Source organism: Martes martes (assembly GCF_963455335.1).
Source record: "Martes martes genome assembly, chromosome: 13".
NCBI classification, from domain to species: Eukaryota; Metazoa; Chordata; class Mammalia; order Carnivora; family Mustelidae; genus Martes; species Martes martes.
This window is the reverse complement of record NC_137901.1, coordinates 65,202,590-65,228,291: the sequence shown is the minus strand read 5'-3', so window position 1 is coordinate 65,228,291 and position 25,702 is coordinate 65,202,590. Positions and strand designations below refer to the sequence as shown.

Here is a 25,702-nt window from a genome sequence, read left to right as displayed (position 1 = left end):
CCCCTATCCTCCCTTTGGTCATGCTGCATTTTGCGTCCGCTCATCCACATACTTATGTCTACTCATTCCTGCTCATGGGCACTTGGATTGTGCACACGTCCCCTTTCCTGTCCTGGGAACCTTATTACTCTTCACCTCAGTCACAGGTCTCCTGTGCGGTGAACCCAACTCAGATCCTCAGGTCCCTGAGACGGAGGCTACAGTGGATATGTTTCTGGCTCATGACATCCCCTGGCCCCGTGCTGAGCAAATGGCCGTCACATGGTGCTTCCCTCAAGGGTTGGTTTTGAAGCAGAGCCTGTCACCTGCCTCCCTGTCTCAGGAGCATGGATGTTCACCTCTCTTCTCTCTTGCACAGATGATGAATCTCCCGGGCTGTACGGGTTCCTGAATGTCATTGTCCACTCCGCGACTGGCTTTAAGCAGAGTTCTAGTAAGTGGTTGGTTTGGGGAGGAAGGGAGCAGGGCACTGACCTGGAGGCTGTGAGGAACCAGGGTTGTGACTCAGATTATCATCAGATGCCTTGGACCCTAAACCCTGTGAGGTCCCGTGCAGGTTGGCAATCCTCGTGGTCCCTGGACTAGATGTGCAAGCTGTTGAGCTGCCCCCTGCAGGCGGGTCTTGTAATTGCAGGTACTGGGGTTGGCTACCAGCAGGAGGCACGGCCTGGGTTCCAAGCTGTGGAAAGCTGCGCCTTGACCCAGCCAGCAGAGTAGATTTGGCTGCTGAGAGCTAAGTGGATCCCCTTTTTCTCCCACCCCTCCGAGGTGGGGAGTGCCTTGCAGGTGCTCAGGCGGGGGCTGGTTGCATTTCAATCTGGGACAGCACAGGCTGCACCCCTCAGCATGCCACCTCTTTGTGAGTCCTCAGGGCCCCTTGTAGGAGGATGCAGGACAGGGCCTGTGCTGCTGTGCTTTCTCACTGATGCTGCAAAGCTGAACGAGAAATCACTGACAAGCCACAGCCAAGAAGACAGAATTTACAAACCGTGTGTGTGTGTGTGTGTGTGTGTGTACATGATATAGGACTTGTGTTCAGAGTATGAAGCACTCTGAACCACAGTGCAAAGAAGACAACCTAGTTTTTAAAAATGAACGAAAGATTTGAATACACTTCACCAAAGAAATACAGGTAGCTAATTAGCACGTTCAGAGTATGAAGCACTCTGAACCACAGTGCAAAGAAGACAACCTAGTTTTTAAAAATGAACGAAAGATTTGAATACACTTCACCAAAGAAATACAGGTAGCTAATTAGCACGTGAAAAGGTGTTCATGGTTGTAGGGAGATGGAAATTAAAACCACAGTGAGATCCCACTTCATACCCACCGGGATGGCGATAATCAAAAAGGTGCACAGTAACAAATGTCGGTGGGAGTGTGGAGAAATTGGAACCCTCAGGCCCTCCGCTGGTGGGGATGTGAAAGGGTTCAGCCTGGAACCTGGAATACAGTTTGACGGTGTCTTAAAAAATTAAACACACCCCTACCGTGTGACCCAGCAGCCCTGCTTTTAAGTATTTACTCTAGAGAGATGCGCACATGTTCACATAAAACACGCCATGTTCATCCACGTGACAGAGCGCCACTCAGCAGTAGAAAGGTACAGAGTACTGATAAAGGCAATCACGGGGATGAATCGAAAGAGAATTATTCCTAGCAAGACACCCGATTCAAAACACTACATGTCATATCATTCTGCTTGTCAGAAATTTCTAGAAAATCACCGTTTGGAGACAGAAAGCCTGGCAGGGGTTTCCTGGGGCTCAGAGTGGGAGGACACTTCTCTGCCATTGAACCCAAGGGGCCTTTTTGGAGAGAGGGCAGTGTCCTAAAACAGTGGCAGTGCTGTTTGCACAAGTGTTTAAATTTTCTGAAAATCCCCCAACCTGTAACAGATGGGTTCTGTAGTATGCAGATTATAGCTCCATAAAGTCATCACACAGATGTAATTGTTCCCCTGGGCACACCGGCCTCACACCGGTGTTTATAAATGCTGGTGTTTTTAAGGGTTCCATATAGGCCTTCACTATGCATACTCCCTCCTTCCTGTGCCCAGGGACCTTTCCATCAACAGCGCATATGATGCCTAGCTCCTTCCTCTCCATCCCCACTCTGCTCTCCTGGGCCCCCTCCGTTATCTTTCCATCTGGGTCCTCAGCGTCCCACACTCCAAACTCCGCATCCCCACAGTGACCCTATCACTCGGGCCCCTAAACTTGTTCCTCTTATGTCCTGCCCCAGTGAGAAGTGCCACCGTCTACCCCATGGCCAGACCAAAAACCACCGTGTGGTTTACTGGCCATATCCGTAAGATAACATTCCCCGTCAGTGAAGTTTCATTGTTACCTCTGGCCCCCTGCCCCAGCCTTCTTCTGGACCCTGGCAGTGGCCTTGCCGCTGGTCCTTACCTGCAGTCCTCCTATGCCCCACAATTCTCCCAGCACGGAGCTGTTTGCAATGCCGCCCCCACCCCCCTGCCCCGGCCTGCAGCACCCTGTGCCTGTTAGGTTGGTAAGGTCAAACTGCGCAGGTAGTAGGCACTTCCTCCAGCTCCGCCCCTCTGTATGCACCCTCGTCTTGGTGGTCATGGTCCATTCACCTCTGCCCAGGTCACCAGCCGTAGGGCTTTGCTCACATAGAGGCTGTAGTCAGGGTTTGGCAGGGGGCCAAGTGAACACATTCTGAGAGCTGCTGGTTCGGTTGCACTATGGGGTGGAATCATTGCATGAGGTGCTGGGACCCCATGCTAGCTGCTGGTGTGGTGTTTTTAAAAGAAAATTAAGGGGGCCCCTGGGTGGCTCCGTTGGTTGGGCATCTGCCTTCAGTTCAGGTCCCGATTCTGGAGTCACGGGATCGAGGCCCGTGTCAGGCTCCCTGCAGTGGGACGTCTTGCTTCTCCCTCTCCTCTCCCTCTGCTTCTCCCCCCACTCAAGCTCTCTCCCTCTCACTCACCCTCTCTCTCTCAAATAAATAAAATCTTAAAAAAAAAAAAAAATGAAGGCCATTTTTTTCTGATTTTGAAAATGTCCAGGAACAAGAATTCCTGTCTCCTTCAAGGGTCCTTTCAGTTGGACTAAGAATCAGATTGACAGGAGACCAACTAACAAGAGAAAATTAATAGCGTTTAAACATGAAATCCACATGGACTTGGAAATTACAGAGCTGGTCAGGCAAAATGAGGCATATATGTCATTCTGAACTAAAGAGAAGGGCATAGGGATCTGGGAGTTCAAAGGACAGGAATGCACATGACAGGGCAATAAGAGCAGATGTTTGGGGATGCCCAGGTGGCTCATTTGGTTAAGCATCTGTCAGGGTCCTGGGATCGAGTCCCGTATCAGGTTCCCTGCTCAGCGAGGAGCCTATTTCTCCCTCTGCCTGCCAGCCTGGAAACTTTACTTGGTAAGTTTCCTACTTGTGCGCTCACTCACTCCTCCTCACACACAAATAAATAAAATCTTAACAACAACAAAAAAAGTTTGCCCTGGGGCACCTGGGTGGCTCAGTGGGTTAAAGCCTCTGCCTTTGGCTCAGGTCATGATTCCAGGGTCCTGGGATTGAGCCCCACATCAGGCTCTCTGCTCAGCAGGGAGCCTGCTTCCTCTCTTTCTGCCTGCCTCTCTGCCTACTTGTGATCTCTGTCTGTCAAATAAATAAATAAAAATCTTTAAAAAAAAAAAAGTTTGCCCTGCCATACTGATGGGTCACTCAGATAAAATTTATCTCTGCTCATAACCCTTATTTTGAGAATCCCCCCTCCTCAATCTAGATTGTTCTGTATAGTTAAGGAAAGGGCAAAAGTTTCTCTTCAGCCCATAGAGTCTTATTTACCTTCAGCTCAGAGTAATCTCCATGTCACAGTGGCCTATCTTGGGGCAGCCTGCCCTTGGCCCCCTACAAAAAATAACCCCTGCTATCATAGAAAATGCGGGTAATGTGGAAAAGCGTGGTCACCTTCCCTGCGTTGTCCTTCCACAGATCTGTACTGCACCCTGGAGGTGGACTCCTTTGGTTATTTTGTGAATAAAGCCAAGACACGCGTTTACAGAGACACAACGGAGCCCAACTGGAATGAGGTGAGCTACTACTTCCAGATACTTCTTGAGTGCTGGCCCTGGCAGGCAGGCCAGGATCTTGTCCCTGTGGAGAGTCCGAACCACCCCCCTCCCCCGCCTGGGGCTCCCTGATGGCTTCCCCCCTCCTCTGCCCCACCTCCCCAGGCCCTGCCACAGCCAGCATTCCACCAGCATGCCAGGAATCTCCTGGGAGGAGGGGGGGCTAGTCCAAGAGATTTTATCTCTGTTCCTGAGAATCCAGCTCCCCCTACCCCCCCATCACAAAGAAACAGCCTGGAGAAGCTTTTGGAAAACGAACTTAAAAGGGCTTTTTATGCTGCCTTTGTTACTGCTTAGTGTTTACTTGGTAAGTTTCCATAGCGTTTTTCCTCGGAAGTTGGAATGAGCCCTGTGACCCTCTTGGTTTCTGGAAGCCTGGGACTCCACCAGCCAGGGCTGGGGTAGGGACCTGATTTGCCTGTCCCGGGTGTTGGGTTTGTAGAGTTTGCTGTTCTGTTCTCCTTCACTTTGGAGAGCTGTTGTGTTAACTCGCTTATTGTCTTGCCTTGAGCCTTTGGGAATATAGGAATGATTATAGAGTGACGAAGCCCCCAGATCTGTGAGAATGCCATTTCCCAGTTTCTGGAGCAGCTGTGGCCCTCAAAGGCTTCATGCTTAAAGATATGAGTGGGGACACACCACACAACCCCCCTGCAGAAAAAGCAGCCAAGTCCTACCTGGCTGCCTGGTCCACCTCGGGTCGTGTGGCTCATAGAGCCGTGGGGCCAAGCCCCCAGCTCTCCTTTCTTGGTGTCCCCTACTCTGATCATCAGACTTGATGCCCTAGCAGGTCTGGGGGCAAGAGGAGCCCATAGGATTGCCCAGGCATGATAGCTCTGGGCATCCCTGCAGAAAGGGTGGTGGCTTCCACGTGGAACCACCAAAGGCTTTGCCGGGAGCAAGAGGGCTGTGACTGACAGGGGCAGTGAGGGAGGGGCTCCAGACACAGCACAAAGGGTTCAGGTGTGAGCCAGCAGTGGAGGCTCAAAGAACCAAGGCATGAGAGTTCCAGACCAGCAGGTCACCTGGTGGCCAGCCTGGGGGTACGTCTGGATCGTCCAGGGATGTTACGTGTTCCCAGCACATGCGCCCTCCCCACCCCCATGCGGGCTCAGAACTCTCTCCTTTTTCTTTTCTGTCACCCTCGTTTCCATTTCCCCACCACGACCCTGTGCTGGCAACAGCACTGGTATGAAACGCAGAATTTACTGAAGTTATCCTGAGGTGATGGAGGAGAAAGTTAACACCACACATCCTGCAGCAGGCAGCTCCAAAGCCTACAGGAGCAGTTCTTTCGTCTCCTCTGTCACCTCTCTGGGGCAGTTTTATTTTCCCTTTCAAATACATTGATTTTTTTTAGAGCAGCTTTAGGTCCAGAGCAGAAAGGACAGAGATTTGCCATAGAACCCCATCCCCAAACATGCAGAGCCTTCCCCACTAATCGGTGATTCTACACTGACACATCGTTATCACCCAGAGTCCACAGAAAACTGCATTTGTGACCAACACCCCTGAGCTTCTGGTGCAGGTGCTGTGGGGACTGCCCTTTGACATTCTGGCTTCGGGAGTTTGGATTAGATGTTAGAGGCATTCAGAGCTTCCAGAAGCATCCAGACTGGGCCACAATGGGGCACTCACAGGGAAGTAGCTTCTGAGGGTCTTCATTGCAGGACTAAAGTGGAGAGGGTCTTGAGGCATGGATCCTTCTAGGGCAGTGAGGAACCCACTGGGCTTCCCTTCCCCCCACAATGAGGGACTTTTCTTCTTTCTTGGGACTTCAGGAATTTGAGATTGAGCTGGAAGGCTCCCAGACCTTGAGGATACTGTGCTATGAAAAGTGTTACAACAAAACGAAGATCACCAAGGAGGACGGCGAGAGCACAGACAGGATCATGGGCAAGGGCCAGGTCCAGGTGAGGCCTTCCCACTCCTCTGCTTCCTGCAGAGTCCCTCTGCCCACCGCTCTGTCCAACACACCCTCGTACACCTGCCCCTGGGCGGGCCCACACCCTCTGCCAGATGCTCGCCATTCTTTTCCCAGTTGACCTGGGACACAGAGATGGTTCAACTCCAGGGATCAAGGGCAGGTGCTCCCAGACTTGGAGAGGGACCGTCACAGGTCCTTTCCTGCTCATCTCTCTGTTTGAGTGTCTGTCATGCCCCATCTTGTTCCCAAAGGAAGTTCAGTTTGGCTTGTTCTCACAGCCTGGGCTTCAGTTCCTCCATGGCCTTGTGTTTCCTGGGCCTCACCTGTGCAGTTCTTCATGACACCGGAGGAAGCCCTGATATCCGTGTTCCTTATGGGCCTCTTACCAAACCTGGCCAAGCAGGTTCCTCCCTGCCCTGGGCACCGACTGCTCCAGCTACTCTCCTACCCTCCCACCCTCCCCTCCAGTAAAGCCTCCAGCATGAGTGGTCTGGGCATTCCAGGTGTTGTGGTAGAAGGAGGCTGTCCAGGAAGCCCCACCTCCCTTCCCTGAGGGCAGGACATTGCTTTTGTGCTGAAATTCTGAGCAGCATGGATGAAGGAGAGGGAGAGTGACTCACCCCTGAGTAATTTCATCTTCTTGGCGGGGGAGCGCATATGTTCTTCCTTTAGAAGAGAGCAAGTCTCACTTAGCTCCAGACCCCCTCTCTGTTTTGCCCGGTTCTCAGGTTCTGGTTCTCTAGGTTTTCACGGCTGCCTACTTTCCTACCCTGGAAGCTTATTTGGGAATTCAGTGGCTCAGGACCTCCAGGGACCCCCTCATACCCTACCTGAGACCAGGTCTAAAAGCAAAAATGCTCCTCTGACTGCCTTGTATGTGACCACCCCCCGACAACCTACCTTCCAGCAGATACCACCTTGTAGCCCACACCTTCCCAGGAGAGCCGGCCCAGGGCCTCAGCCACCCCCCACAGAAAGGAACTGGGGCTGGACCAGCCTGGGGTAACCATCCAACAAGTCCGCTAAGGTTTGGGATGCACACTGGGGATCAGTGGGGTGGCCTTGCCCAGCACAGGAAAAGCGGGATTCTTGGCCCCTCTCTCAGATGGTGTAACAGGGGCACAGGGGCCCCCAAACAGACCAGGTTGGTCTACTCAACATTGATAAAATCCAAAAGCAGAGAGACGAGAGGTAGTGAGACAAGAAAGGGATTTACTTCAGTGAGGCCACCGCTGGGAAGACAGCAGGCTAGTGTCTCAAAGACTGTCTCCAAAGTGCTAAAAATACCTGCAGGTTTACAGAAGGAAAGTGTGGGACTAAGGTCGGTGGGTGCCTGCAGGTGGGCAGTGTAGGTCAGGTGGAGCACTGTCTTGGGGTCAGTCACGTGGGGTCTTGCTAAAGTCAGGGCAGCCCTCACTGCTTGAGGGGAGGGCTGCGGTTCTCATCCCGGGATCCTTTGCCCGTAGGGTCTTTCGCCTGAGTTAAGAGATAAGCTGGAAAGAAGAACAGAGTCAGGAAGTGCTGACTGAGGTTGAAATGGAGGTGGTTGAAATGCTTTGTCAGTGGGCATGGTCTTTGAGGGCCGACGGCTGGTCCAGGGCCAGCTGGTAGATGTCCTGGGCAAGGGTCCTATTGTGGCTTGGTTGCTGAGGGAGAAGGGTATGGTTCTTCCTTGCTCCCCATCAGTCCGATAAACTGTTGAGCCAGTTGTAGGAGTCTTGGTAGCGAAGGGCTTCTGGATGGAAGAAACAGAAATGCAAGCTGGTGCTTTTCAGCTCTTCCGCTTTTGGGGTCCTGTCCAGGGATCTCTGACAAGCTAGGTCCCTTCCCCAACCAGAGTCACCCCCGTGAGCTGGACACAGGTCCCGTGTTGACGGAGGCGTGCACCGACTGCGAAGTTGGGGTGATGTCTGGGGGCTGGCTCACATGCTCAGTGCGGACCCTCACCACTCTGCAGCTCATGTGCATTGACTCCCCAGTGTCCTTGAGATCCAACCCCATATTTCCACATAGGTCTTATTCACCATCTTGGCTCGATAGGGAGTCCCATGGATTGAGTCAGCCACTTCAAGGGACTCTTCTCCTTTAAATGGACACAGACTTGTTTTCCAGATTTTGCTGTTCTGGGAGCATGCTGGGGCTGGACATCTTCGAGGACTGACGTGTTTTGGCACCTAGTGGGCAACGGTCACAGCTTAGGCCCTTTGAGTTTTCAGGCTGTACTCTGCTGCTCAGCAACTAATGTGTTCCCCTTACTCGTCCTCCCTTCTCCCTCTCCATAGTTGCATCTGCCCGCAGCCCCGTCGTCCCTCCCATACACCCATTCCCTGACCCCCGTCTTGCAGAGAGCCCCAAGGCAAGCTGTGGATGCAGATGGACTGGTTATCTGGCTCCTTTTTTAAGTCCATCTGAAAGACTAAGGGAGGCCCAGATTCCACCAACCTCTCACTCGATTCATCCAAATTCTCCAATGCTAGAGTCCCAGGGGTGGTAGGATTTGAACCAGGGCCTCTGAGCACTGTCACTGGGTAATCGGGTGTCTCAGTGGAAAAGAGAAAAGAAAGGATATTCATCCTCTTCTTGTACTGTGTTGAGCCGTCGGTGGAAATCCTTTGCCATGATACTACTGGATATAAACAAAATATTCTTTTATGAGCACAGCCTGTGCTTTCCAACACACTAGGGGTGCCAGGTGAGCTCCCCACCCTGTCCTAGGAAAGAAAAGAGCAGTGGGGTTGTGGGTGCTGGCTTGGGACATCTCTGAGGCGCTCTGAGGGGTGCTCCTCAGCAAAAACTTCCCTTTCTGTTCCTTCTGGTAGGCAACATAAGACAGGAGTGGACTCTGCTTAAAAAAAAAAAAAAGAAAAGAAAAGAAAAGAAAAAGATTGTGCCTGACCTTGTTAGAACATTAAGGTTGACTGTATTCAGCAGGATGTAGTTATAGGAACCCTGCAGTGAGGTTTTGCAACAGGGGAGAGAAATGGAGCCCAGCTCTGAATGTGACAAGGAGAGAGGGAATTTATAGCCAAGAAGCAGGGTGTGGGGGATTGTCGGTTGGAAGCTACTGAAGGGAAACATCAGGGGTAAGGGGGGATTCTGGCTAAATCAACCTAACGAGTTCCTTGCTGAAAGGAGCCCAGGGCAATCAGACATTACCCAGAGGTGATGGGGGGCGAGGAATCTGGTCACTTGTCGAAGGTCATCAGCTATCAAAGATATCAGGGGGTGGTTTTTGCTAAAATTGAGCTCTTGGGGACATTCCCAAGAACAAGGTCTAGTTGGAAAACAACTCAGAGCAGTCTGCCTGGTGTGGCCCAAGGGAAGTCCTCTGTCCACTCCCTCAGCCCCAGTGTACCTCCTGGGAGCTGGAGCAAGTCACCACTGCCTGCATAAATGTATTTCCTCCCGTGTAAACTGGAGCCGGTTGCCATGGAGCCAGCCGTGGGGGTCTTCAGTGGCCGCTGCTGCTATTATTACTCGGTGTCATCACTGTTGGTGGAAGAAGGCGGGCTCTGGCTCTGTTTCTTCTTCCATGGAAGAGCTGAGTGAGTGGGAAGCCTGGCCAGCCAACATTGGCCAGGAAGGAATCCCAGCATGACGCAGGGTCCGTTTGTGACTCACACAGAGTAGGCAGTGGCTGGCCCTGCCCCTGGAGACCCCCATTCCCGGTGGGGCCTGTTTACAAGTCAGCATCCCCAGGAGCAAGAAGGCAGGAAGTCAGAGGAGGAGCGGTGATGGCCCCCTGTGTCCCCCAACTCCCCCAGACACTGTTTTCTGAGTGGGACTTTTCCCAGCAATATCAGGCCCCTTCCAAGTATGCCACGTGGGAGGGACATATAGCCCTGCCCGCCCTGTTGCTGGGGGTCCGGGGAGGGGGGTTGGGAATAGCATGGCCTTCCCCCCACCCAAGTGCTACCCACCCCACCCCCATGTACATTGACTGAAAAGTTGAGTGTAAAGCCCTTTCTGTGAGATGGAGAAGGTGCAGCACCCCAGGAGTGTCTACGGGGGGCCAGGGAGAAGTCCACAGCTGGCTAGGAGGGCAGAGGCCAGAAGGCCCCTCTGAGGGGCGAAGGATGGAAATCAAGTCTCCAGCAAAGCTGCTCACACACCTGTCTGGGCAGAAGGTGTCGGAGTCATCTGGGGAGCCAGGTCCCAATTTCCTGGGCCTTGATCGGGCTCCCTTTCCTCCTCCACGTGGTACTGATGAGCTGAGGGTTCAGGAACCACCAGTCTGAGTCTCAGGTTTCAGCCCTTGCTGTTCGGATGACTGCCCAGATCCCCACTTCCCCTCCTAAACAATGGCATTTCCACAGAGGAGGATGGAGGGCTCCCCCTCCCAAGCCCAGGATGGGTGAGTTGGTTGGTTCACAGCATCAGGCCATCCCAGAGAGAAAGGCAGAAGGACGAAGTGTAGAACAGGGACGCAGCCCTGGGGGCGCCAGCTGTTCAAGAAAGAGTCAGAGACTCGCAAACCTGAGCCCTCACGTGCAGACAGGTGCACAGGGCCCCACTGACAGTGTTCCCTGAGTCCGAGCAAGCAAAGTCATCCCTGTCCTATCAGCAGACACCAAGAGCCCGCTGTGCCACCCTAGTGATCAAGGGCCTCCTGCATGTCAGGCTCCAGGGACCCTGAGAACAAGAAGACATGTGCCCCTATGTTTCACAGAGCAGAGAGTCTCAGGAAGGAAGGAAGCTGCAGATGTGCTGAGAGCCAGAACAGGCCATGACCTGGGCTGGCTGCGTGGCTTGGATGGTGCAGTTATTTTGGGGGAGTCAGAGGACAGGGAAATCTTCACTGAGTTGCGGTCACTGGGTCTGGGGCTTCAGGGGAAGGATTTTCCCAGGTGGAAATGTCAAACATCCTATGCTCTGATCCGAGCAGGAGCACAGGACTGATGAGATTGCATCAAAGCCCAGAGAAATTGGAGCCTTGCAGTTATTAGGAAGTCCTTTCCATCTCTCCCTGCTCTCTGCTCCATTTGCCGATTTTCTGTTGCTAAACCCCCTCCACGCTGTTTCTTCTCAGTGATTAACTTATATCAAACCCTAGAATTTTGTCTTCTCCCATTTCTCCTGGTATTTTGTGTGTCTCGCTGGGCTCACCACTCATTCCAGTGGGATCACCAGAGTTTTTTCTTTCTAACATTTTTTCTGAGTCTTGGATGAGATTGGGGCCTCGGGGTTCTGGTTTGACCCTCGCTTTGTTTGAAGCTTGTTCGAAGCTAGTGCTTGGGGTGGCCGTATGTGGGTTCCCAAACTCTGCCGGCCCGAGTTGCTTGCCTCGTGAGTGGAAACCCGGTTGGATACAGACTGACAGGTCCAGCTGTGCCCTCCTTCTGGGGGTGCCCTGACACACGTGCTCCAGCCCTCACCAGGACCTTACCATGAGGTCTTGCTGTGAGGTCTTTCCACTCGCAAGCATCTCCTCCTTCCCCCCAAGCAGCTGTATGAATGTGGGGACGCCACTAGCACTTGTACACGCAGGACAGCCTGAACCTGGAAGGAACCAAAAGTGTCCATCAGCTGGTGGGTCCGTTAACCAACAGTGGTATATCCATACGGAGAAATACGATGCAGCCATAACAGGAAGGACCTTCAGATACACACTTCATGGGTGGACTACGAGGACATTGTACTAAGTGAAATAAGCCAGACAGAAAAGGATGAGTGACCTGGGATTCCACTTACCGGAGCTACCTAGAACCGGTGAACTCCTAGGGACTGAGAATAGAACAGAGGTTCCCAGGGGCTGGGAGGGGGTGGAAATGGGGAGTTACTGCTTCACAGGGATGGTGTTTGGGATGATGAAGAAGTTTTGGCGGTAGATGGTGGTGGTGATTACACAACATTGGGGATGTGCTTAATGCTACTGAATTGTGAACTTAAAAATGGTTCATTTTATGTTATATGTGTGTGTGTGTATATATATGTTATATATATATGTACACACACACATATATGTGTATATATATTTTTAATCTCTAATATTTATAATGTATAATATGTTATCTATTATATATTTTATAATATATAATCATTAATGGTTATAATATATAATTGTTAATGGTTATAATATATAGTGGTTAATGGTTTAATATATAATGGTTAATATATAAAATATAAAATATTATATATTTTATAATATATACATTATATATATATATATTTTTTTTTTTTTTTTTAAACTTCCAATTTTTAAAGAGTTAGCATGTCCACAGGGTGAAGGAATAGACGTGATAGCCCAGACTCAGCGACTTGCGTCCTTCATGAAATCCCCCACCATCAGAAGGACAGTCAGCCCCTGCAGCATGGTGGGGAAGCCACCTTCAGGAGCCTCAGCACCCTCACCCAGAAGAGGGCAGGTGTCTGTCTCCCGGCAATGCCAAGGGACCAAATGTTCAGTCTGTGCCAACACGTGTTGTAATCCATGTATGTGAAAAATATTTACGTCATATATCCCATATACACGTGTCTTGACACGGAGGTACCACAGCAAATGAAAAAGACGAAAGCCCTGTGCTTGGGGCCCATATGAGAGGCAGACATCAACGAAAGTGAAAATGAGAGCTGTGGTCAGGCAGGCAGGAGATGGGGTTTGGGGAAGATGTGGTTTTCAGTCAGCTGCTTGGGGAGAGCAGATACTGTTAGAGAGGTACCAAGAGACCCAGCCTTTCATCACCAGACCACACAACGGTCCATCCACACAGACATTCACCACGCTACGGCATCCTGCTATTGGGCAGAGGGATGCCTTCCTGGGTGCCTGTTGGGGGGGACTGGGGGTTGCTCAGAGATGAATGAGATACAGCCCCTGTTGTGGGTAAATGAGCAAGGGGAGAAACCCGTGTCACCTCTGAAACTGTCTGGGAGAGGTCCAAAGTGTCTCTTGTACCAGACACATAAAACGGGTAAGATTGTGTTTAATAAACTTATGAGGCAGATTTTAGGCTATAAAAGCTATGAACATGTAAAAACATGTGAGCAAATCCTTCTTATCCAGATTCCCCAAGATTTGCCCTCAAGAAACGTACCTCTGTCCCGGTGAAGAAAGTGTGGCCGTGTGACCTGGGCCCTCTTTGCTCTATTGTGGTCCATTCTGGGAGCCTATATCTTATTTTCTTCAACTAGCATGACATACAGTACCTCCATCTTAAGTATACAATTCAGTCATTTTTAGTAAATTTACAGAGTTGTGTAACTCTCACCAACAATCCAATTTTAGAATATTTCCATCCCCCCAAAACCATTTCATCATTCCCATGTATAATCGCCCACTGTTCTTACCCGCAGACCCAGGCTAATTTGCTTTTTTGTCTACAGATTTGCCCATTCTGCGTATTTCACATAAATGGAATCATTCTGTATTATGTGGTCTTTGTGACAGGCTTCTAACACCGAGCACGTTTGTGGGGGTCACCCACATGCTAGCAAGTATCGGTTATGGCCGGATCATAGTCCATCCTATGTATCCATTCACCGTGCTCTGTTTATCCACCCGCCAGTTGATGGACACTTGGGTTTCCAGCTCGGGGCTATTACGGTTAACGCTGCTGTGAACGTGTGCACACAAGGCTTGGTGTGAACGGATGTTTTCCTTCTTCCCGTGTGGAAACCGGGGGTGGAATTGCTGTGTCGGGCAGCCAAGTTTAGCTCTGCGAGGAACTGCCCTTCTTTTCCAGAGTGGCTGCTGTATTTTATATCCCCAGCGGCGGTATCTGAGGGCTCCCGTTTCTCCACAGCCTCCCCAACACTTGTTATCATCTTAGATGTCCTAGGCAGTGTTCGTTTATCCATTTAAGTGATGCTGGAGCCTGGTGGGGACCAGAGAAGGGCAGCAAGGAATTAAAGATGTGGATGCTGGCGCTCGGGAGAACAGATTGTAGCAATAAGAGCAGAAACGGGAAACCAGATTTCCCTCCCAGAGAGATTTCTCTGGGTGTCTCTCAGAAGACCCATTCCAGGGAGGGAGTAAGGTTACAGTGCACACGTGGGAAGCCCTTTTGGGCCATCCTGGGCGGTGACCGTGGACACAGAGGGAATGGGTATTGCCTCCTTTGGGCAGTTTAGTCCTGCCTCTCGGGCTGAGGGCAGCACCTGGGCCTCAGCAGAGCCACCCAGACGTGCGGGGGCAGCCATCCACCAGCCCCACCGCCAACCAGTGTCCCCCCACCTTGCCCAACCCCGGGGAGACAAGCTAGAAACCAGCCCTTCCTCCAGAGAACACTGGTGAACTGAAACCGGGGCCCCCCCCACCCGCCCAGTCCCTGTCCCCCATCCCCCAGCAGCAGCCACATTCCTTGCCGAGACCTTGAGACCCCGAGGGGCCCCCACAAGTGTCTGGAGCACCATTTCCTGGTCCTCTCTGCTCAGTCATCTATTTTCCCAAATCCCAGTCGCGCCTTGTTTACTTCTCTGGTCCTTGAAATAGCCGCACGAGAGCGTGTGCCAGCCTTGAATGTCGTTTGGGGCCTGACTGCCCCAAGCCTCGGGCCTCATCATCGTGTTATTCTTCATGCTGCTTCCGCTCTGCTCGGCACACTCTGTTCTTTGGAGCTAAGCCAGCCTGGGGTGGGTCTTTCCCACTGGAGCTGCTGCAAGTCCTGGGGGCTGGGTGAGGAGCCGCCTGGCAGCTTCGTGGGCCAGGTCTGCACTCTGGAGGCCAGCTCATGCCACAGCCTCTGGGGCCAGGTGGTGATGGGGCTGGACCTTGGTGCTGGCGGTGGACGATGGCAGTGAACGCCCTCCATGGGGCTGGCTATGTCAGGGGGTGGGGGGCGCGGGGGGCCGTGGGATGTCTGCTCTGAATCCAGGCAAGACTGCATACTATAATTGGTGTCCCTGACTGGGGTGGTAGAGGCTCATAGGAGGGGGGTGTCCCTAGAGCACTTCCAGCCATGAGGCAGGCAGGCTAGCCAGGCAGACACATGTTACTCAGTGTTTCCAAAGGCACCCACAGGAAACCAGCCACTTGAGAAGGAAGCTTGGCTTTTCTGGGCTTTAAAGAAAACTGACTCGGAGTTCCCGTAACCAATAGGCTGCTGGTGGGGGATGGGGCCGTATTTTCCAAACACACACAAAAAAGGAGAATCCAGGGGTGATCGGAAACTTTGACCTTGGCGAGCCAGGCTGCAGGGGTGGGGCTTCCCGACAAGCATGGTCAAAAGGCAGTGGAGGCCGGGAGTTTGTCACACTCCTGTCCAAACACGCTCCTGTCTAGCCACATCGGCCTCCCAGAAAAGCAGGGCCAAGGATGCGAGAGATGCTGTCTGCCCCTGCCGCCATACAGGGCGTCCTGCGGTACTTCCACCCCAGCCGGGCGGGCCGGAGCCGGCTGGCCTCTGCCGAAAAGCACTTGTGTGCTCGGGGCACCGCCCTGTGGACCTACATCCGAAACCGCGTGTGCAAGGGCAAGGTGGGCAGAGGGGTGTGCCATGGTTTCCCGGGGGAGGCCACGTCGGGGCAGGGTCCCTGCTGCCTGGATGTGGTGCTCCGTTGCTCTGCTTGCCGGCTGCATTGGGAGAGGGGCCCAGGGATTACCGTTCCCAGGAGGGACAGGGAAGGGGGGGTCTCCTGCTGAAGCTGCTTTTGTGTCTCCCTTTAAAGAAAACTCCCAGTGGTGGTGTGAAGCTCTCCCTTTGCTTAGGAGCAGAAGGGACGGTGTCTGTCCCCTTCCTTCCTGGACAGCTAGGGCACAGGAGTTGGGGGTAAGAGGCTAGTGGTGCACCCCCCTTTACCCCCAACTCCTGGTTGAGAGCGTGCACCCCCCTTTACCCCCACACTGGTCTGGTTGAGAGCGTGGGGCCCCAGCATCATCCCCCTCATGCCACCCCTGGAGGAGGCCGTTGCCCCAGCTGGGTGTCTGGGATTCGCTCTCGCGGGGAAGTTGGGTTTTCCTTTTCTGAGTGGTTTGTGACTGCCTGGTCCCTGCTCACAGGCCCTGCCCCTCAGAGTTGGGGTCCCCGTGGCCCAGAAGTCTGGCCCCTAAGGAATGAGAACCTGTGACCTTACAGCTGCAGGAGGGAGACACTGTGCCACCCTTTGTTTTTTCTGTGTCATTCTGTCTGTGCATTTCAGATCTTTGGGGATGTTAACCAGTAGGCCCTTAAAGGGGAGGTGATGCCTCCCTGCCCCTGCCAGGAGTGCCTGTGCTGAGCCTCCGTGACAGTGTAGGGAGAGAGGCTCAGGTTGCAAACACCTGAGAGGTAGCTGCCGCTGGACCTTCTTTCCTGTCCTGTACAAGGCCCATGTGGCTCTCACCCCTTGGGTCTCTTGCCGTGGGTAGATACAGGATGCTTGTTCTGAGCACCCCTCTGTACCTGGTGCTGTGCTCAGTACTGTCCGTGTGTGTGTGTGCACACGCATGCATGTGCATGCACACACACACACAAGTTGGTGTGTGCAGCAATTGCGAGGCACAGACCATGCTCTCCCATGGTGTGTCTAGTCGCAGACACAAAGCGAGTGATGAAATCACAAGGCCCTGCAGGAGGAGTGCCAGGTTATACGGTGTCGGACAGTGGCTCCCTAATCTGGCTTTCTATCAGAATCCCTTGGGGAGGTTTCTAGTTAGATGAATCCCAGATTTCCCCCCCTCCCCCCCCCCACTGGTGCAACTCTGGGAGTAGAACCCGGGGAACTGTTTTTGAAACAAGATCTTCCCAGGTGTTCATTTGTCCAGCCCAGCCCAGTGGTGTGGAATGTGTGCTTACCAGAACAGGGGAGGTGGAGTCCTCCTAGATGGGGGGCCCTTGGCCTGACCTTGAAGGTCGGGGTCTTATAGCAGCATAGGCTGTGGGGTGAGATTCAGCAACATGGTCCTACAGGCCAGTACTCAGTGCTGTGTGGGGTAGAAGTCGGAGGGGGTGCAGAGGGCCCCCCAGCGCCCATCACTGGCTGTGTGATTTGGAGCTGGGCTCTGGATCCTTCTGGTCCTGACTCTGAACCATAGGACTGGCCTGGACTGGAGACCCTTCCTGCATGGGCTCCTACCACCTAGCACACTCAGGGGGAAAACTGTCCCAGACTCTTCATTGGCATGCCCTCTGAAAGTTCCTGTTGAACTTGGGTTTCCCAAAATATCTAAGCCAAATGATCAGCCTCCCTGAGCTGCACATGGTGCCTGCAATGGTTGGTGAAGGGGAGTAAGTTGACCGCCAGCCTGGACTTGAACTCCCTATGGGAAGGGACAGAGGAAGGAACAGGGCCCTGAGCCATGAGCCTGGGACCCGTGAAGCACAGGTCTGGGAGCAGGAGGGCTCTCAGTTTCCAAGGGTTTTCTAGCAAGTTCTCTTTTAGGACCCCTCTTGGCCTCCAGACAGAGATGCCAACAGAGATCCAGCTCTAATTCTGACTTAGGTGTGGAGAAGACACAGGCTTGGGCTGCTTCCTGGTAGGGTCTCTGTGCAGATCTCAGGGCACCTGATAATCCTAACTGCTTGCTTTCAGCTGGACCCCCAGGCCCTGCAGGACAGAGACTGGCAGCGGACTGTAATCGCCATGAATGGGGTATGTTGGCACCTACTTTTCCCACAAGATGAGGGTGGCACCGATTCCTTCCAAAACAATCAGAAGGAGACTAAACCTGAGCTAGTGTCTGAGGTGGGGCGTGGCTGGAAGAGGGAAAGGCATTGCAAAGCAGGGTCACTACGGGCAGGAACGAATCCATTGGTGGCTGGAGAGCAGTCCCCAGCGTCCTCCTTGAACAGGATAGGCAGGACCTTGACCCTGGCATCTGCCTGTAGAAACTGCGACCCTGATTAGTTTTCAGGGTCCCAGAAGGATTTAGACCTTTAAAAAAAAAAAAAACAAGAAACAAAACTATTATGTACCAGAAAAGGTCTGGGCATGTGTGACAAAATGTTAACATTTGATAGATAATTCATGGCTTTTTGTTAGTTATTGTCTGTACTTTTTCTGTTGTTTTGTTAACTCTTAAGAAAGAAAAGCAGTGGGAGTTAGGGTTTGGGGGCAGTGTCCTGCAAGAACCAACCCTTGAATCATCCTGACCGGTCCCGGTTCTTGCTGAGTTGGGCCAGGGACCCGCCCTACACTGGGATCTTAGCCCACTTGCTCGGGGAGGGGGAGTGATTTGCCAAGCCCCCTGTGCCTTTGGGAACTCAGACTGTGAGTCCCAGAAAGGTGAGAGGGCCGTGCCCCTGCCTTCCCCTGCAGATTGAAGTGAAACTCTCTGTCAAGTTCACCAGTAGGGAGTTCAGCTTGAAGAGAATGCCTTCCCGAAAACAGACGGGCGTCTTCGGAGTCAAGATTGCCGTGGTCACCAAGTGAGTGGAGGGGGACTAGAGTTCATATGTCTCTCATCCCTGGGCACAGTGGGCACTCCTCCTCACCAGGTGTTTCTGAAGGAAAGAACAGGTGAGGGTCTCCCCTCTCTGTACACAGTCCTCTGTGCGCAAGGCCGCCTCCCTGGCCCCCAGAGCACTCTGTGTGCTTGGTTGCCTCCCATGTTTATGGTGAAACGTGGCCCTGTCAGTTTAGGAATATCCTCGCCACCTTCCTGTGCGGCCGGGCTCCCACACTACTGGAACTGTGCAAGGTCAGGGTTTTCTTCCCTCACTCAGAATCTGTCCTGATCGGGGTTCCTGTAGAATGATGGCCACCTCGACCCCTTGGTCAGGTCAGCTGCCTGGAGAAATCCATGTTTGAGAGCAGTTCTCAGGGACACAGGTCTCTCCCTGCCAGGATCCATTCACTTCCTCCATTTGGAATCTGGCCGGGCCCCTGACCTCACTGGTCGTCCAGGCCGGGGCCTGCGTCCGATGTTCCCCGGACACCTAATTGTGTCCAAACACCACTCCCCGCCCCCAGCTGCACCCCAGCTGTCCCCAGGGTCTGGGGCCTGAGCAGAGAGGACTGTGTCAGCGGTTATTCAAATAAGTGCTGCTGATGGGGTGGCTGGGGAGGGAGCTTTGCTGGGCTCCTGAATCCAGGTGCTCAGCTAGGCCGGAGCAGACGCTCCAAACAGCATGTCTCCCCTTTCTGAAGTATTCCTACTCCAGGGTCCCATGTGGAGGTACCAGCATTGGGCATTGTTAAGACATAAGCGAATAGTGTTTAGAATCCCAGGATTCTGGGTGCTGATTGGAGACGGCCCTGTGGAGTCATTCATCCAGCAGATGGTGGTGGAATGCCGCTGTGTGCAGGGCTCACCTCTCTCACCTCTTGCTGAGGCTTGGAGGGATCAGGATTCCCCTCACACAGCAAGTGGGTAGCAGGGCCGAGACTGGGTCCAGCACCCTGTGCGGCCACCTGTTCGCCCAATAACTGGATCTTTGTAACTGACTTCCTATGGCTGATACCGCTTAGAAAAGCCTCCTGACCTTCTCCTAAATCTTGTATAATTCACAGGCATCCAGCTACCTTAGAAAGGCCCTAATAATAGCGGTGCCTAGGTGGCTCAGTGAGGCGTCTGACTTTGGCTCAGGTCACGTTCTCAGGGTCCTGGGATCGAGCCCCACTCAGCTGGGAGTCTGCTTGTCCCTCTCCCTCTGCCCCTCCCCTGCTCATGTTCTCTCTGTTTCAAATAAAAAAAAACCTTTAAAAAGGAAGAACAAAGCCTTGATAAGATGTAAGTGATGGTAATCATGAGCTCTCAGAGCAGAGGGAAAGCATGCAGACAGGTTCATGTGAGCTCAACCCTGGGGGCCTCCATCACCCCCATCTCCGGGTGTCCAGATGCACAGATGGGGTGGGTCTAGCCTCACTGCAGCCTGAGCCAGAGCCACCAGGCACTAAAGGCACTGCCTCTCCCCTGCAGGAGGGAGAGATCCAAGGTGCCCTACATCGTGCGCCAGTGTGTGGAGGAGATCGAGCGCCGGGGCATGGAGGAAGTGGGCATCTACCGCGTGTCTGGAGTGGCCACAGACATCCAGGCGCTGAAGGCAGCCTTTGATGTCAGTGAGTGTCAGCCTGGGCAGCGCGGGCTGGGGGTGTGGGTGTGGTGACCGTGTGCCTCCCATGGCTCGGCTTGCTGGCTCCATACCTTTCCTTTACTGTTTTAGTTTTCAAATGAAAAGAAGAGGGAGCGGTGGGAGGCGGTTCTGCAGAAGCCTATTCTCCTGTCTGAACCATGCGTGATGGGTCCCATGGAGTGGGACCAGGGGCTTCTGTGGGGCCGCCCCACCTCGTGCTGGGGTTTGGCCTGCTTCCACCGGCTGGAAGAGAGGTGCTGACCAAAGCCTAGGAGTCAGTGTGGTCTATTAGAAGTGGATGGAACTGCCTCAATCCCCAGATGAGGATGCTGAGACCCCAGAGGCTTCTCAGAGTAGAAGGGGGCAGAGACAGGACTTGGTGCCTGTGTCCTCTCCCCTCCCTGGCTTGTGACACCGAGGGCCAGAGGGAAGGCACTGGTTTGAAACTCTGGAATGGAACAAATAATCCCAGTATCTTAATGTTATCAGAAGATGCCTGTAGCCAGGTGGTCACTACGGAGCAGAGCCCCCCCAGTCCCTGCCCAGGCACAGTGTCTGGCCTCCATCAGCCTCACAGCCCCTCATGGTGGCTCAGCTGCCAGGCCACCCCTTGCCTAGCAAGGGAGGGGTGGGGAGGACGCCTCCCATGTCAGAATCACCGGCGTGCTTGGAAGAAGATGAGCTGCTGGAAGGAGGAACCCCAAAAACCAGCCTGCTGTGGGCTGTGCTAGGCCGAGGCAGGGAGAGTGGAGCCCTGTTTGGGATCCCTGAGTAGGCCGTGCTTCATGTCCACACTCCTTCCAGATAACAAGGACGTGTCGGTGATGATGAGCGAGATGGATGTGAATGCCATTGCCGGAACGCTGAAGCTGTACTTCCGTGAGCTGCCGGAGCCCCTCTTCACCGATGAATTCTACCCCAACTTTGCCGAGGGCATCGGTGAGCATGGGAGGTTCCCCCTCTCTACCCGGTCCGTGTTTCAGTCCAAACTTGGTGGGTGGCAGGGGGACTGAGTACCCAGCTGGTCCCGGAAGGCCTCTGCCCATCCTTACAGGGCCTCCCAAGTCCCCATCCCTCCAAGTGGCCCCAGAGGGTGAAGCAGCCGCTACCACTGTGGACGCACTGGGGTATGGGGTCCTAGAGGCTCCTTCCTCCTCACCGGAGTGCCTGCCCTGCTCCTCTAACCCCAGGTCCTAGTCCCATCAAGTGGGGCTTCAAGCCCAGCCTGACCATAAGTCAACCTGGAGGGTGGTATCCGAGTAGGGGCACTGGGGCCCAGGGTACACAGGGTGATGAGGGAGCTGCTGCCAGGGCCCCCCCAAAACTCCTGCCCCTCTTCCTTTACGTTTCATTCCATGCTCAGCTTCTCGTGCCTTGGGCTTTTCCAAGCAGAAGGTGGGAATGGCCAAGCCAGCCAGGAGGGCAGCTATGCCTGGCATCTTCTGCCACTGGTCCCTGGGATGCCTGTCAGCCCTCTGGGATACAGAAAAGGCACCCATCCTGGGGTCCTCACTGGGGGCCAGTGCTGTGTGGGTCAGGACGATGATGGGCCTGGACTGTGCTGTGCCCTCTGACTCGGGCCCCAGGAGGGGCCTCCAGCTTGACTGTGACCCTGAGAATAACATCCCTCCCAACCCCCCCGCAGCTCTGTCAGACCCTGTTGCAAAGGAGAGCTGCATGCTTAACTTGCTCCTGTCACTCCCAGAGGCCAACCTGCTGACCTTTCTCTTCCTTCTGGACCACCTGAAAAGGTAACCCCAACTCTTCCTCGGGCCCAGGGTTCCAGGACCCCCAGGCCGCAGGGCAGGCTCTCTTGTGGCCCACTGGCTCCTGTTGCACTCCATGGCTCCTAGAGACCTTGCCACTCACCCCTGCACCCTGCCCGCACTCCCCAGTCTTAAGGGAAAAGCGAGATGCTTCAGTTACAGCCAGTGGCTGGGCTCTCTCTTCCCAGCAGGTCACGGCCCACAGCTGGCCCAGCTACCTGCCCGCCTCAGGTGCTCTTCGTCCTCGGCCCCTCCAGCCCAAAAGCAGCAGGGTGGGGTCTGCTTTCGGCACGACTAGGGGTGGGGTGTCTGTGTTGTAGAGTCAGCCCAAGGCAGAAGGACGGGGCCCACTGTCATGTTTCCTGAGTTCGGCGGGGTGGTCTGGCCCCTCTGTCTCACCCCCACCCTAAAAGCTGTGTCACAGTAGCACCCTCTGCTTTGGCCCTCTGCAGGGTGGCAGAAAAGGAAACAGTGAACAAGATGTCCCTGCACAACCTTGCCACAGTCTTCGGCCCTACGCTGCTCCGGCCGTCAGAGAAGGAGAGCAAGCTCCCTGCCAACCCCAGCCAGCCCATATCCATGACTGACAGCTGGTCCCTGGAAGTCATGTCCCAGGTATGAGGAGACAGACTCCAGCTCACACTGCCTCTCCTCATAGAGGTGGCCTCTGCCTGGCCCATGTGGGGTCCTGCCAGTCGTTCCCACCAAGCTGTACAGGGAAGGGGGCCGAGGTGCAGAGAGAGGGACTGAGGCCATGTGGCTGAGGGGTGGTGGGCGATGGGAGGACTCAGGCCACTGCCCTTCCTACTGTTCCTTCCTGGGGCTTCTCAGGGCTGGCCTGGTATTTCTTCAGGGACGCTCAGATCTCTTGCCAGGAGGGGCTCATTGTCACCAGCACAATCTGCAGCTACGAGCATCCCTCTGAGCCACTTGCCTCTCTCCTCCTCCCTGCTGTGCCCTGGCAGGTCCAGGTGTTGCTGTACTTCCTGCAGCTGGAGGCCATCCCTGCCCCAGACAGCAAGAGACAGAGCATCCTGTTCTCCACTGAAGTCTAAAGGCCCAGTTCCATCTCTGAGAGGCCGGCAGAACGGCCTGGAAACCTCCTGGCAAATCGGGCTATCCACAGAGCGGGAACCGGATCTTCTTGAGGAGTAATTGGGCCGCCTTGCCCCCAAGGGCTGGACCACCTGCCTAGAGACAGCTACCCAAGGCAAAAGGCTAAGTGGCCTGGGCAGTTATGGGCCTCACGGCCCTTTGGGTCTGCGAGCTCCCGCTGGGCCTCAGATTGTGGTTTTCCATGCTGCCACCAGAGGGCGCCCCACGCCAGCATGCCTCGGCGCGCAGGCCTGGCCGTGGGACCAGGCGAAGGGAGTGGTTTCTACGAACTTAACTTACCAGAGTTTAAAAGATTTCTACTGGATCACTTGTCAAGATGCACCCTCTCCAGGGAGAAGGGAACACGACCAGATTCCCTCACTATGGTGTCTTGAATAAACACTGATGCTGCTTCATACTGTGGGGGCCACAGCCCTGTCCCTGTGTGGGTGGGGGCTTTTCAGTTTCCCTGACTTAGAAATTCGACTCTGTTTGTTTAACAGGGTTTGAAAAGCTAAGTCAACACTGTGTAGCGTTTGACCCCTTTTGCCTCCTTCCTTCTCTTTCTTTCTAGAAGGAGCTCTGTCCAGATATGGGTCTTCCTATTCTGTCCTGTTGCTTTGTTTTTGCTATTCATGTCCCCTTAGAAGGCGGCTCCCCATGGAGCCATGTAACGTCTGTCTGTCCGTCTGTCCAGGACCGACATCAGGGGGAGGGAGGTCCAGGCTGTGCACTTTATGGCTTCTTCTCCAGGGATAGTGACCCTGTCCATTGCCTGCTGGGCACAGGCTCTCCTCTTCAGCTTCAAAAGGCCTCAGTCTCTCTGGCTTCCTCCAGCCCGTCACCCCCTCTGCCCATACCTTCCCTTTCCCTGATCGTCCCCCTCACCACACGGATCACTTCATTCTCTCGCTCTCTGCTGAACAAACTCAGTACTAACTTTTGTAAAGTTTCCTCTTGGCAGCAACAGCTTGCTGACAGCTTGTTTTGAACTTTGATCCGAATAGCCTTTTGATACTTGAATATTTTTAAGTTTTCTACATAGTTTCAAATTTTTTTCCTAACAGATTCAGATACCTAATACAATATTAGAATGTACTCCATAGACAGTCCGTGTCCCAGCGACATTTTGTCTTCCTCCACACTCCGGCTCTTTTTCTCAGGAGCCCATCCTGAAGTCTCCTGAGCATCAGGAATGGGGGAAGGTTAGGAGCAGGGGGGAGCTGCTCCGCCAGCCAGGCTCAGGACGCTGGGCTCCTATGCCAGAGCAGGCGGAAGGACACACACACACACACACACACACACACACACGCCCCGCCCCTGGGCCCTGCTGCCCACCTCTCCTGCTCTCCAAATACCAGTACAGAAGCCAGGACATTCCCAGTAACCCTCCTGACCACCCAGCTTAGAGAAAAGAGAACGAGGGAGGCCACTAAGTTTTGAAGAAACAAATCTATGAATAGTTGCTCTTTTTTTTTTTTTTTTTTAAAGAAAGGGGTTAGGGTGAGGAGAAAAGAAACCAGGAGAAGCCAAGTTTCCATGCTAGTCTTGCAAGAAGAGAGGATGTAGTGAACCAGAGGAGGGAGGTGATGGTGTGACTCAGGAAAAGGTGTTTGCTTGTCATGTGATTACACCAGTACCTGGTGGCAATGTCCCATGATCCTCCCCATGTCCTGCGTGGCAGGGGTGGGGATGGGAGGGCTCGCTTGACAAGGCAATTCCTGCCTAAACTTGCAGCACATGGTTGGAGGGGGTATGTGCCACCAAACGCCTCCTCTGCTTATGGACCTTTTGAAGCGGGGAGGCAAGGGAGGTGGCAGAAAACAGTCTCTTGAAGGTATTATATCCACATACTGTATTTATTTCTCAGTGCTTTATTCTTGCAAGAAGAGCAGACCCACCATTTTAAAGTAATGCTGTTCTCCTGGGGGGCTTAGGGCAGAGAGCAGAGTCCTGTGCCCTCTGCACATTTCTGGATGAACGGGGTTTCTCAGGCCTCCAACTCCAGGCCGCCTCTGGCCTGGCTCCCCATCCCCGTCCATCTTAACAACCCACCAGCCCCGCAAGGGGAACACACTTGGCTTCGAAAATCTAAACCCAGCCCTCATTTCTGTTCCCCTGGTGTCATGATTTGCATCTGTCCCATTGAAACTGGAAAGCAATATATCCATGTCTGTGCCAATTTTCGTTCCCTCCCCCACATCCTCCCCCTTTTTACTTTTTATTTATATAGAATGTGTGCTGTTTAATGACGGAATGACCACTCTTTCTCGTGTAGCTGTAAAAGCGTTCTTTTTGCCGGGCCACAGTGGCGGTGGTCACTTTGGGGCCCCTGCCACCCATGTCGTCCCATCATACATACGGTCCGTGGGTTGGTAATGCCAGCATAGGGCGCCTTGGGGCCTAGAGCCCAGACATGATCTCCCGCGAGGCTCGGCTACTGGACTCTGCCATGAGAAGTGATGCTTTCCCGCCCTGGCCCCCCCGAGTCTGGAGCTGTGAGCTCGGCTGGTCTCAGCAGCTGCATTTCTGCTTTGGGCTCAGCCCTCCCTATACCACCATGAGGCAAAGGACTGCCGACACTTTCATTAAAGTTACCTGAGACTACTTGTATCAGTGGCAGTTGCTCCATTCGGAAGAAAAACTGTCATTGGAGCCCCTGGGAGGGGCCAGGGGTGGGCAGCAGGGGACAAAGAGGGCCCGGGTGCCCGGGAGGCCGCCTCGGAGAGCAGTACACACGGGCATGAAGAAGCCAGGCCCCATGGGGTCGACACACCACAGGCAGGCATGGTGGGCAGTGTAGGGGATGACCCCGGAGCCCTCTGGTTTAGGGTACCGGCCATGTCAAGCCCAGGGCCAGGAAAG

General features: G+C 53.8%; 1 protein-coding gene across 1 annotated transcript in view; it reads left to right on the top strand.

Moving 5' to 3' along the window:
* BCR (BCR activator of RhoGEF and GTPase) overlaps nt 1-25,449 on the top strand; it is a 122,175-nt gene extending 96,726 nt beyond the window's left edge. The window contains exons 14-23 of the mRNA XM_080822043.1: nt 359-433; nt 3,982-4,079; nt 5,900-6,031; nt 17,494-17,553; nt 18,220-18,329; nt 19,823-19,962; nt 20,781-20,915; nt 21,622-21,727; nt 22,195-22,357; nt 22,708-25,449. Of these exons, the coding sequence (XP_080678169.1) occupies nt 359-433; nt 3,982-4,079; nt 5,900-6,031; nt 17,494-17,553; nt 18,220-18,329; nt 19,823-19,962; nt 20,781-20,915; nt 21,622-21,727; nt 22,195-22,357; nt 22,708-22,797 (1,109 nt within the window). The 3' untranslated portion in view covers nt 22,798-25,449. The remainder of the gene's footprint in view (nt 1-358; nt 434-3,981; nt 4,080-5,899; nt 6,032-17,493; nt 17,554-18,219; nt 18,330-19,822; nt 19,963-20,780; nt 20,916-21,621; nt 21,728-22,194; nt 22,358-22,707) is intronic.
* Nucleotides 25,450-25,702: the final 253 nt, after the last annotated feature.